This window comes from Onychostoma macrolepis, chromosome 22 (genome assembly GCF_012432095.1).
Source record: "Onychostoma macrolepis isolate SWU-2019 chromosome 22, ASM1243209v1, whole genome shotgun sequence".
NCBI lineage: Eukaryota > Metazoa > Chordata > Actinopteri > Cypriniformes > Cyprinidae > Onychostoma > Onychostoma macrolepis.
Genome location: NC_081176.1, coordinates 1,624,525 through 1,637,865, shown reverse-complemented (window position 1 = coordinate 1,637,865; position 13,341 = coordinate 1,624,525). Strand labels below are relative to the sequence as shown.

The following is a 13,341-nucleotide window of genomic DNA, read 5'->3' as shown; positions in this document are numbered from 1 at the left end:
AATGCATATAATAAAATACATCATTAAATGAGCACTGAAAGAAAACGTTTCCTACAATTATTCGACTTTAAATAATAATTAATAAGTTCTGTACAAGTTTCCATTGAATGTTTATAAACATTACAGAGGGCTAGCAGCGGTTAGCGCTGAGCTAACAAACTCTCAAACAGCAGAACTCACCGAGCAGTTCCAGATTCATCTCTGCTGCGATACCAACACAAACCCGATCACTACTTAGAAGAAAAATTAAAATATGAACGGAAAATCAGCAAAAAATGGAAACATTAAAACGCTCCCAATGAGCGACTGCAGCGCGACTGGCGCGGAGCTGCGAGGAAGGACCCCAAAACAAAGCGCCCCAGCGAGCGCCTGAACAAAACACACCGAACCACGCTAACCTGGTGATTAAAGTGTTCACTCAGTTTATGCTTTAAATGGTTAAAAATTAAGGAATAGTTGTTTCTGAGTTAAAACCTAAACGCCTACAGCAACAAACATTCAGAAGAGCAAAACTAAACCAACTGAATTTATGTAATATATAAATATATAATTTATAGTGTTGCAGCAGCAAAAATAAAACACAGCAAATTTCAAAAGATTTATTCACAGTACTGAAAATAAACCCACTATTATATTCCCAACACGTTTTTAATAATTATTATACACTTTATGCAAAACTGCTTTTCAAAATTTTCAGAAAATAGCAAAAAGTAGAAAATAATTATCTTATAATTTAACATGTATCAACGCACGAAAGAACCCATGTTTATTTGACTCATAATGTAAAACTACATCATAAATAGGACTGCTACGAGAAAAAAAAACTGCGCCAGCGGCACTGAACGCAACATTCGCACAGTTTCCTGCTGTTCAACGGTCTTTCCCTATTCTGTACTGAAACCGCGACCTCAGATCCAAAATGGCGTCCTATGGAGTCGCGACCGTGATCATCCGGGTGTCTGGGGACGCGACCAATCAGACGGCGGATGAGCTAATAAGGCGGGGTAAGGTGTGTTCGGAAAATCGGCTATAATAGCATTACTAGCGGACATAAATGATAAACTCACGGCGCGATCACATCTTAAAATCACACTGAACGGTATTTAACATTCAAAATGATTCAAAGCTACGCGCAAAGCTCTTTTCATCCACGCCGCATAAACGTGAGAGGGATTCTTTGACGTCATTCCGGCGCGGACCAATGAGCGGCCTCCATATGTGGGACACGAGCGGCGTGAGTTATCGAGGTGGCACGCAGCCAGCATAGAGCGACAACTATAGATCAAGCGCATCGTTTTAAACGCGCTATATAAAATGATTATCACACAGCCTTTTCATACGCAATTTAGTAAATAGATACTAAACATGAATACTTAGAGATCTAGACCCCCAAAACAATTTTTAGAACGCGTAAAACGTTACAAAAGAAGCTGTATCAGAATCTAGTGTGTGGGCATCTGTGCTCTCGCTGGATCGTTTCGTGTCGGCGCATGCGCAGATCGCTGGAGCGTTATGTAAACCGTCGCTTTTTTGGCCCGGTTCTGTGGAGCTAGACTTCGGTGGACTTCGCTGGTCTGCAGTGGTTCTGCTGGCGAATTTTCATAAACTTTGAGATGATTTTGTCATCGGGACTCACATAAACATATTTCCCCGCTTTAGTAACGCCTCAGGTGAGTGGTGCTTCACAAACTCGCGGATTATTTCGTGTATTTATGGAATATAAACAGACAAACGGGTTATTTAAACATCGAATCTGTGACCCATTTCATTAAAAACACGCAAACTTAAAATATTACAACTCTTTTTGTTCATTTATTACGTTTTTATGGCATTTTGTGACGTAAGCGGCACCTACTGTAATGACCCAAATTCAGGATTGAGGGTCAAGTTATAAAACATTCAAAATTATGTGTAAAACTTTGATTTTATGGTGATAATGTGTGCAGTGGTTTTCTTCTTTAATTAAAAATATTGTTTTATATGCCAAACTCATGAAGCGAATGAGCTGCTCTATATTTCTTGTGCCGGTTACATAAAAAGTAAATAAAGTGAAACAATGCTGCAGTTTTTGTTACATTTAATATAATTTAAAACATCTAAAATGGAATAATATATCAAATATAAATCAGCAAAAACGTATGTTAATTAAAATGCTGCTTATATAAAGTGAAATATTAAGTATCAGTGTTATATTATTCTTAGTTACTTAACTTTAATATCATTATTTTTAAAACTAATTAAATTAAAACTGCATTTAAGTGTTATAAATAATAATAATAAATTAAATAACACATGAAATTAATAACGTTCTTAATAATAATACTTGATTTTAATTATAAAATTAAATGTTAATAAGCCTATATAATATAATAATAAATCTAAAGTGTAATAATATATTGAAAATATAATAGGCATTATTAATAATTATATATGTGTGTATATATATGTTAATTTTAGATATAAGAGATTGACTGATAATGCTTTAAGTTTATGATGTTAATATTTGTGGTGGCTTTCATCTTTAATTAAAAATGTTATGTTATGTGCTAAATTCACAGCTAATGAGCTGCTTTATATTCACTCGCTCATTTTGTTACATAAGTAAGAATTATTTAATATTATATTAAAACTTAATACATATTTAATATTATATAAAATAACAAGTTGAATATTGTATAATAATTATTATTAAAAGTAGCATCATTTTCACTGATTATATTTAAATGCAAACAGCATTCTATTATTATTATTATTATTATTATCAATAATTAATCTTAACGCATGAAATGAATGAAGGCTTCACGGCGTGTTGGTAATGAATGTGTGTGTCTCAGGCCGCAGCATCATGCCGATCAACTCCATCCACTGGTTCCGGAAGGGTCTGCGTCTGCACGATAACCCGGCTCTGCTGGAGGCCGCCAGGGGCTCCCAGACGCTGCGCTGCGTTTACTTTCTGGACCCCTGGTTCGCCGGGGCCTCCAACCGCGGCATCAACCGATGGAGGTGAGAGACGCTCAGATACTGCGCATCTATGACCACACACACACACACACACACTAAAACACACTCTCACACACACTCACTCACACACACACACTTACTTATATACTTAGTATGTATATAAAAATATAAACATGACCGTACAGTAATAAGCGTCAGTGGTCATTTCGTTACTGTGTTATGTTGATGTATTGATTGCTTTACTCATCGTTATCATGATCGAACTACACTTTCATCTCCGTGTTTAGCTGTAATGGTTAAATGGCTCCATCTGGTGGCTCTTTAAAGAACGACACAGAACTTGTGTTCGAGAAGTATTGTGCATTAAACAGATTTGTGTTGGTTATGACGGTGTGATGCGCTGCTGGTTTGAGGTGTTTCTGATAATGCAGTGCGGTGTGTAGCGGCTGCAGTCAGTGTTTCTGTCGTATGTGTTGCGTGTTTGTTTATTATCCGTCTGGTCAGGAGCAGGTGACGCTGCTTGTCGTGGTGGATCGATCGATCTAAGAATAAGCGTGCACTTCAAATTATCCCGACTCACTGAACCTGGACTGAATTAGTGAGATTACTAAATTGACGTTTGTGAAACCGCTTTAAACCCGATTGATTTGTTTGGTTATTTCAAGTCAGGTTTTGGACTTTAATCCCCGCTTTTCTTAGCGTCTTTTATGAAACAGCCCCCGGCTCTCAGTAACTCAGACTCGCGTCTGCTGGTTCTCTGAGGTCGATGGTCTGGTCTGGTTTGGTCTCAGTCTCGGTCTGATATCGATCAGGGGTGTGTTTCCCAAAAGTCCAGTGGAACTAACAACCTTAGTTAGTTAACGATACTTTTGGGAAACACGCCCCTGGTCTCAGTCTGGTCTCTGTCTGGTCTCAGTCTCCATCTGGTTTCAGTCTGGTTTCTGTCTGGTCTGGTCTCAGTCTGGTTTCTGTCTGGTCTGGTCTGGTCTCAGTCTTGTCTCAGTCTCTGTCTGCTCTGCTCTGCTCTGCTCTGTCTGGTCTCAGTCTCCATCTGGTCTCAGTCTGGTCTGGTCTGGTCTCAGTCTGGTTTCAGTCTGGTCTCAGTCTGGTTTCTGTCTGGTCTGGTCTGGTCTGGTCTCAGTCTTGTCTCAGTCTCTGTCTGCTCTGCTCTGCTCTGCTCTGTCTGGTCTCAGTCTCCATCTGGTCTCAGTCTGGTTTCTGTCTGGTCTGGTCTGGTCTCAGTCTTGTCTCAGTCTCAGTCTCTGTCTGGTCCGGTCTCAGTCTGCTCTGCTCTGTCTGGTCTCAGTCTCCATCTGGTTTCAGTCCGGTCTGGTCTGGTCTCAGTCTGGTCTGGTCTGGTCTCAGTCTTGTCTCAGTCTCAGTCACAGTCTCTGTCTGGTCCGGTCTCAGTCTGCTCTGCTCTGTCTGGTCTCAGTCTCCATCTGGTTTCAGTCTGGTCTGGTCTGGTCTCAGTCTGGTTTCAGTCTGGTCTCAGTCTGGTTTCTGTCTGGTCTGGTCTGGTCTCAGTCTTGTCTCAGTCTCTGTCTGCTCTGCTCTGCTCTGTCTGGTCTCAGTCTCCATCTGGTCTCAGTCTGGTTTCTGTCTGGTCTGGTCTGGTCTCAGTCTTGTCTCAGTCTCAGTCTCTGTCTGGTCTCAGTCTGGTTTCAGTCCGGTCTGGTCTGGTCTCAGTCTGGTCTGGTCTGGTCTGCTCTATGGCTCTGTGCGTCAGAGATCCGGTCTGGATTTGATGTTTGATGTTGTTACGTGTTTCCCCGGCGATGACCCAGTTTCTGCAGCTCCGTAACGAGTCTGACTGCGTTCCTGAAACACACAGAGATCAGTTACGAAAGAGACGGGAACACAATGTTCCTGAGAGAGGGAGCGAGCGAGCGAGGGAGGGCGGGAGAGAGAGGCGGTCACGTGCGGCTGTGCTGAAATGATGTCAGTGGGTCAGACGGACAGCGAGCGAGCGGCTCGGATCCGAACACTCACCACACCGTCAACACTTCATACATCAGCACTGAGAACAGAAGAATAACACATTCACTTAATAACAATTAAAGGTTCATAATAAATGATTAGTAGTATTATTAGTAATTATTATTCATAGATTAATACATAAATGCTGTTTTAATTTAATGTTGTTATAATAATAAGAGGCTGTTTATTTCTTCTTATTATAATTATCAAGAACACATTATTAATATTTTGAACGCATTAAGGTAATAAAATAAGTTATAATAATTTATTATATTATTGTTGCTAGTATGAATAAATTACTATTAGTAGTATTTATTATTATTATTATTAAATAATATTAAATAAATGAATAATGAATAAATGCATTAAGGCTGTTTTAATCTAATGTTTTTATCATAATACTTTGACTGTTTATTATTATTATTATTATTATTAGCACATTAAAGTAATAATACTTCAAGGATGATAATATAATATATAATTATTAATACATTTATATTGTACAAATAATAAAAATGATAATTAATAATAAATGACTTATTATAATTGTTATAGAATATGCTTCTACTTTGTCTCAGTACACATTGTTTCAGATTCAATAAATAAAATGTTCAATTTATATTTTTTGTTTTCTTTTTAGCAATCTTCCTTTGTATTATTAATAAATATATTCCAGCGTGGAATGAAATCAGTGTGTTTATGCTCATTATTTTACTTGCCTTATTCACCTTCTTGAATGTATCTTGAAGCGGTGCATTCTGGGATTGTTCTGTGTGTGAGGCATCTTTAGAAGTCTTGCTATATCTATGTAGGGCTCACAGGTGTGTGTGTGTGTGTGTGTGTGTGTGTGTGTCAGGTTTCTGCTGCAGTGTCTGGAGGATCTGGACTCAAGTCTTCGCAAACTCAACTCCTGTCTGTTCGTCATCCGCGGTCAGCCGGCCAACATCTTCCCGCGCCTCTTCAAGGTAACGGCGTGAGTTTTACCGTCGCGAAGCGTTTGGGTCACGTGACCACACTAACACTCATCTGATTGGTCGGCAGGAGTGGAAGGTGTCTCGGCTGACGTTCGAATGCGACTCGGAGCCGTTCGGGAAAGAGCGCGACGCAGCTATAAAGAAGCTGGCGTCTGAAGCGGGAGTGGAGGTGATCACGAAGATCTCGCACACGCTGTACGATCTGGACAGGTGCGTACAGATGCACGACATTCACGTGAACTCTGCTTTGAAATTATATTTTAATGTTTAAGCTAATATCTACATTTAGGCTATTAAAGAAGAGTTAGATTGTAAAATTATGGTATTATAATATTTAACTTTTAAAATATAAAAAAATGCTTAATATATAGACATTTTAATATGGTATTCAATCACATTTGAACACATTCTAGATTCTAAATACAAATTTTAAATAATTTGTAATGTATCTCACTTGGAGAACTCAACAGATAATTAATAACACATCCGACCTACAAAGACCTGTTTAAAATTAAATTTTTTTTTTTTTGAAAACTGTTTTTAAATTATATTATTAAAATGCATCTACTGTAACTTTAAATTTTATATTAAGATTTAATTTAGAATATTGCTTGCTTTAAAACTCACTTAAAATATAATTTAATGTATCTTTAAAATGTATATATTAATAATTTAACAGTTTTTTATAATATAACTAATTTAATATAAATAATTATAATGTAACAAATTTAAACTTGATATTAAAATAATTTACAACATATATTAAATATAAAGTAACTTTAAAAATGCACTTAAAATCTAATTTTGCAAATCCAATTTATAATAATATATCTAATTTAAACTTTATATTCAAATATAGTTTATAATACATCTAATTTAATTGTATAAGTAAACATTAAAGTTTATAATATACATTAATTTAAAAACCTCAACCTTAATTTAAATATACCTTAATTTTCACTTGTTTCTTTTTAAAATTCATTTTAATAAAAATATTTTATATATATATTTTAAATTATCTAATTTTAACTTTAGAATTGTTTTGTAATTGAATTTGTATGATAAGTTTTATGTCTATATGTATATATGTGTGTGTGTGTGTGTGTGTGTGTGTTCATAATCTTTTGGGAATGCTGTTGATGAATCCTTTAATCCCCTGAATCATTTGAATGAGTGAATCAATTGCATGAATCAGAACTGAGTCTGTGGTGTGATGGTGTCTCAGGATCATGGAGCTGAACAGCAGTCAGCCGCCGCTGACCTACAAACGCTTCCAGACGCTGGTGAGCAGCATGGAGCCGCCGGAGCCTCCGCTGGAGCCGCTGACCCGAGAGCTGCTGGGAAACTGTGTGACGCCGGTCAGCGAAAACCACAAAGAGAGATACGGAGTGCCCCTGCTGGACGAGCTGGGTAACACACACACACACACACACACACTCACTCACAGATAGATCAGTGTGATTAGAGAGGTGCATCATGGGTAGGGTTGGGTATTGAGAACCGGTTCCATTTTAGAACCGGTAGCAAATTTCCAAGAACCGGGTATTTGATAAGTTAGATTCCACTTAACGATTCCTGCGTTCGCATTTTAATGTGATTTTAAAGCACTTAAGTGCAAGACGGGAAAGAACTTGCGTACCGTTATGCATGCCACGCACACATGTGACCCTGGACCACAAACCCAGTCATAAAGGTCAATTTTTAGAAATAAATAATCTCTCCATTGATGTTGGACAATATTTGGCTGAGATGCAACTATTTGAAAATCTGGAATCTGAGGGAGCAAAAAAATCTAAATATTGAGAAAATCACCTTTAAAGTTGTTCAAATGAAGTTCTTAGCAATGCATATTACTAATCAAAAATTAAGCTTGGATATATTTATGGTAAGAAATTTACTAAATATCTTCATGGAACATGATCTTTACTTAATATCCTAATGATTTTTGGCATAAAAGAGAAATGGATAATTATATTTATTTATTTATTTATTTATTTTGTTGAAATGTTATTCAGCTGCAACAGAATGCTTCTTAAAAGACACAGAATAAAAATATTTGACATCTAAGTGTTTTTTTGTTTTTTTTGTTTTTTTACTTTATTGGAATCGAAAATAGGAATCGCTAAGAATCAGAATTGATAACTTTGAAACGATACCCAGCCCTAATCACCTAATCATGGGTGTGACTGTGTTCAGGGTTCGACACGGAGTCTTTGGCTCCTGCTGTTTGGCCTGGAGGAGAATCAGAGGCACTGATGCGGCTGGAGCGACACCTCGGACCCGACTCTACCGCGGTACGACACACACACACACACACACTCACTCACTCACTCACTCACTCACTCACTCACTCACTCACTCACTCACTCACTCACTCTCACACACACACACACACTCACTCACTCGTGTGCTGCTGTTTTCCAGGCGTGGCAGGAGAACTTTGAGCGTCCGAAGATGAACTCCAGTCCGCTGCTGGCCAGTCCGCTGGGCTTGAGCCCGTACCTGCGCTTCGGCTGCTTGTCTTGTCGCCTGTTCTACTACAAACTCACCGAGCTCTTCAAGAAGGTGAGGCACTGCAAGACCGTTAATACCTTTTCAGTGATGTATTTGATCCATTTTAATCATTACATTCAAGTAAAATGTATAGTATAACAACAAAAACTCACCTGAAATATAATTTAAAATATCATCTAATTAATCTAAAATAGAATCTAATGTTAACATATTATAATATTTTATCTTATTATATTTTAAAAAATATATTTAATGTAACCATTATCTTAATGTTAAAATTGTAACTTGTAATATATCCTAATCCTTTTCAAATTGTATATGTTAAACATATATTAAAATATAATTTATAATACAACTAACCTACAGAAATACATTTAAAGTGTAATGCATAATTTATCTTGTTTAAAACCTTTTAAAAATATTTTCTTTTGTATAAATCATGATGTAAACACTTTTAAAACACTATTTATGTCGTGATGTGTATATAATCCCATGATGCCGTGCCGCCGCAGGTGAAGAACGGAAGCCCTTCGATCTCTCTGTACGACAAGCTCTTGTGGAGGGAGTTCTTCTACACGGCGGCCAGCAACAACCCGCGCTTCGACCGCATGGAGGGAAACCCCATCTGCATCCGCATCCCGTGGGACAGGAACCCCGAGGCGCTGGCCAAGTGGGCCGAGGCCAAGACGGGCTTCCCGTGGATCGACGCCATCATGACCCAGCTGCGGCAGGAGGGCTGGATCCATCATCTGGCGCGGCACGCCGTGGCCTGTTTCCTGACGCGAGGAGATCTCTGGATCAGCTGGGAGGAGGGCATGAAGGTAATAAAAACAAATGGATTATATTTTCTTACTTGTTGTAGTTTTATTTTCAATATGATGCAAGATTATCCTATTTAAATCAATGTGATAAACGAGATAAAAGTAGTCTGATTATATTACCTAAAATGTGTAATGTAATGGATTATGGATTATCATGTAATTTGGAATCAGGAAGGGATTACAATTTGTAAGTAATCTTCCCAGCTCTGGGCCCCAGTGCATGCTGGGTAAGTGCGGTGTGGTTGACGTGTGCTAACGCTCTGGCGTGTCGCAGGTGTTCGAGGAGCTGCTGCTGGACGCAGACTGGAGCGTGAACGCTGGCAGCTGGCTCTGTCACTCCTGCAGCTCCTTCTTCCAGCAGTTCTTCCACTGCTACTGTCCCGTGGGATTCGGACGCAGGATCGACCCCAACGGAGACTTCATCAGGTGGGCATCCGCTCCGCTCCGCTTCACTTCCTCCATCTGGAACCAGTGTGAATGCATGGATCAGGGATTCCAATTACACAGCAATACCAGCGATCATAATACATCTAGAAATTATTTATAATATATATATATATATATAATTCAAAAATCCGTTTAAAATATAATGGAATGTATAATTATTTTATTGTAATTTATATGTAATGTCTAATTATATCATTTTATATATAATTAATATTGATGATATATAAATATTACTAATTTAAAATAAAATAGTTTTAAAAATTACGTTTAATGATTAATCAGATATCACCTATAGATGTAAATAGGTACAATATAATAGTAATTGTATATTTCATTTTAAATAAAATGTATTGTAGTTTTTGAATAATGCATAATAATACAAATATTATTTAATAATAAAATACAAACTATAAAATTATTAAAATAAAGTTATGAAAAATTAATCAAATAGAAATGAATAGGTAATTATATTAATTTATATTCATTATTTTAAGTCATTTAAAATAATGCATATTATAGTTTAATAATGCATATATTTTTAGTATGAATTATACTATGTAATTATAGAATTTAGTATGAATAATATGAGTTACATCTGGAAACATGACATTAATAATTAATCAAATGTTGCCTGTAAAATTAATTGATAAGTTCATTATATTAAAATTATAGTAATTATATTATTAATTTTAAATAATACATAATATATGTTTTAGTAATACAAATCATTTTTCAGTATGAATTACTTATAATATGAGTTATGTCCAAAACATTAGATATTAGGAATCAGTCAAATGTCACCTATTGAAATTAATTGTCAACTAAAATGAACATTGATACTAATTTTAAATGCATGTAATAGATTGTAATACCACATTTCATTTTTTCAGTATGAATTATTCATGAACATATGAGATGTGTCCAGAAACATTAGTTTTTAATAATCAATCAAACGCCTATAAAAGTTATATAGTATTGGTAAATTAATTAATATTAAATATATATATTGTAGATTTTAATAATGCATTTAATTTTTCATGCTAATTTTTTGTTAACTTAATTATGTTTATTTGTTTGACTATACACTGGTTTTGTGGAGGTTATGATGAGGCGCTGCGGGTTAATCTCTCCCTTTGATTGCAGACGTTACTTACCTATACTCCAAGATTTTCCAGCCAAGTACATCTACGACCCCTGGAACGCGCCGGAGGAGGTGCAGCGTGCCGCCAAATGCGTGATCGGCGTGGATTATCCCAAACCCATGGTGAACCACGCCGAGGCCAGCCGCCTGAACATCGAGAGGATGCGGCAGATCTACCAGCAGCTCTCCAGATACCGCGGACTCAGTAAGAGTTTAGCCGAGTTCACCGCTTTCACCTTAAAGATACTGTTTTAAAAATCACTCTACATTTAATAGAATAGCAGAGTTCAATCCACAACTATAATGATAACGATATTGTTGTTCAAAATGATGATGGTGAACGATAAAAACATTGACAGCCAATCAGAATCCACCGAATTTAAACTGCAGCGTGCTTATAATAAACAGAACGTTATTGTCTGCTAATACAGTTATAGTAGCTACTATAGTCATTATAGCTACGATAACGACACAAAGGAACGATTTTTTTTTTTTTTCAGTTGATGTACAATTAAAAGATTGACAGCCAATCAGAATCCATCGGACTATAAAGAGCACAAGAATTTAAAGTGGCATGCGACAAACTGCAATGCGTACTTGTAATAAACAGAACAATATCATTAGAATCACGTTAGTTATTATCGCTGTAGTTAATGTTCTTGGTGTTAACGGGCCTTTATTTTCATTCATCCATCAGGTCTTCTCGCAACTGTTCCGTCCAACCACATGGAGGTCGTAAGTGTCAGTGAAGCCCAAGGAGCAGCGGTGCCACCTACATGCCGGAGGACGCAGAGCAGCACTTCGTCTCATCGTGAGTGTTTGAAATTGTATGTTGCGATCAAATAAGTGTGTTTGAAGGAAAATCAGTGCGTTTTAATGCTCTGTGTGTCCAGCAGGGGTCAGAAGAGAGCAGCCAGGACCGAGCAGACCGAAATATCGCGGCACAAGACACCGACACGCCCTCAGTGAGTCCATGCCCTTTAGTTAATTTGATAACGTTTTATGAACGTTTGCGCAAATTTTTTTTTTTTAACGTTTCTCTTCTGCAGACCACCGTACATCGCCCTACACCACCCAGAGCAACCTGACGGAGAACGGCCACGAATTTGCTGTCCCACAACAACCAGGTTGGTTTTTTTGCATGGGAAATACGTTACAATGGTTTGCGAACAAAGTTTGATGTTGACTTCCTTCAGGGCGTCTGTTTTGGCCGATTGGGGGCGGGGCTGGAAAGAGAGAAACGGAGGCGGAACACAACGGTTGCCATGGTGATGACGGCCCCTCCACCTCCTCTTCAGCGCTAAAAGCCCAAGTTGACAAGGTTCGTAAAAAGTCGAAGCTATGCAAAATTTGCTGATTTAATATTAACAGCATTGTTCAGTTGTATTCATCTGTTTGTTTCAGAAGCGGCGAGAAGACGGGGAGGGCGTGGCCTTCTCTTCCTAAGCTCCACCCACTGATGGATTCGCAAAATGTATTACAACTTTACCTCGCGTGTTAAACACAAACATTCGAAGTAATTTAAAACAACGGTTTGTCCAATTAAATTGTGGCGAAAATGTAATTTTAACGTTTTTAGAAATTTTATAATGTAAAATTCTAAAATATACAATTAAATAAAATGTGATTTATTATCCCAAATATTGATTTTAAAAATCAGATGTAAATACTGTCTAAGTGAACTTTTAAAGTAAAGGTCCTTTCACGCGAATGAGTGTAACGAATACTCGTCAGGTTGAACGAGAAGCTAAATGTTTTAATAACTCCAGATTTATATTTGCACATGTAGTTGACGAAAACCTGAACCAAATCCCAAGTCTTAATGGTCAGCACATATCCGTCAAAAGTTGCGAAAAAATTGAGTCTCCGTTGTTTATATTCAAATTTGTGAAGATTTGTTTGGTGTAAACGGACCTCAATATAGGAAAATACAAGTAATCGCAAACAGCCAAAGAAGAACACGCATTACGCCATATTTAAACGGATCCAGATTCACTCAGTGTTACGGACGAACGGAAGAGTTTCCGCAGCGCTGCTCTGAACCGGCCTCACCTGTACATACCTGCGTCTGTTTCCATGAGTCACAGGATCGTCAGAATGTGTTTGGGTCCAAACTATTGTAACTACCACAGATGAATGATTGTCTCGTCTGTATAAACGACTGTATTTTGTTCCATGTTTTAGTGTTTTTGCACAGATAGCGTAGAATGGGCTTCGGGTGTTTGACGTCTTTGATCTTCCATTGCTGTACATTAATTCCAAGTCATTGTCATCTCTATGTAGTCCAGTGTTTTGTATATGACAGCTGTAGCTTATGGAGCTGTACATTTCTACCGCTTGTGTTTTCAGTTTTTTTTACAGAATATTAGTAGCTGTTTTGAATTTTAAAGAGATATATAGTACCAGCATTTGTTTTTTAAGTCTGTGTGGTACTCAGCCAGCTAATAAAAAAATATTTTAAAACACAATGTGAGTGTTTTGTTTTACTTATGAACCATTTTTG

The 13,341-nt window shown here is 37.3% G+C and overlaps 2 protein-coding genes across 4 annotated transcripts in view; one reads left to right on the top strand and one right to left on the bottom strand.

Annotated features, from left to right (window-relative positions):
- Positions 1 to 506, bottom strand: part of rbbp5 (retinoblastoma binding protein 5) — a 13,659-nt gene extending 13,153 nt beyond the window's left edge. Inside the window, exon 1 of one of the 2 annotated variants that reach the window (XM_058761915.1) lies at positions 181 to 506. In XM_058761915.1, the coding sequence (XP_058617898.1) occupies positions 181 to 199 (19 nt within the window). In that variant the 5' untranslated portion in view covers positions 200 to 506. The remainder of the gene's footprint in view (positions 1 to 180) is intronic. The other variant, XM_058761914.1, reaches the window with a different exon arrangement.
- A 251-nt stretch (positions 507 to 757) lies between these two features.
- cry3b (cryptochrome circadian regulator 3b) lies at positions 758 to 13,306 on the top strand. 2 transcript variants are annotated; one of them, XM_058761898.1, is made up of 15 exons: positions 758 to 1,670; positions 2,835 to 3,003; positions 5,798 to 5,906; positions 5,983 to 6,125; positions 7,141 to 7,325; positions 8,112 to 8,209; positions 8,340 to 8,480; positions 8,942 to 9,250; positions 9,525 to 9,676; positions 10,841 to 11,043; positions 11,536 to 11,649; positions 11,732 to 11,803; positions 11,888 to 11,965; positions 12,035 to 12,159; positions 12,243 to 13,306. In XM_058761898.1, exons 2-15 carry the CDS (start codon positions 2,846 to 2,848, stop codon positions 12,282 to 12,284), a joined length of 1,929 nt encoding a protein of 642 aa, XP_058617881.1. In that variant the 5' UTR covers positions 758 to 1,670; positions 2,835 to 2,845; the 3' UTR covers positions 12,285 to 13,306. The 2 variants fall into 2 exon arrangements, with proteins under 2 accessions (XP_058617881.1, XP_058617882.1); XM_058761899.1 differs by having other exon boundaries at positions 773 to 1,670; positions 11,735 to 11,803.
- The last annotated feature ends 35 nt before the right edge of the window (positions 13,307 to 13,341 follow it).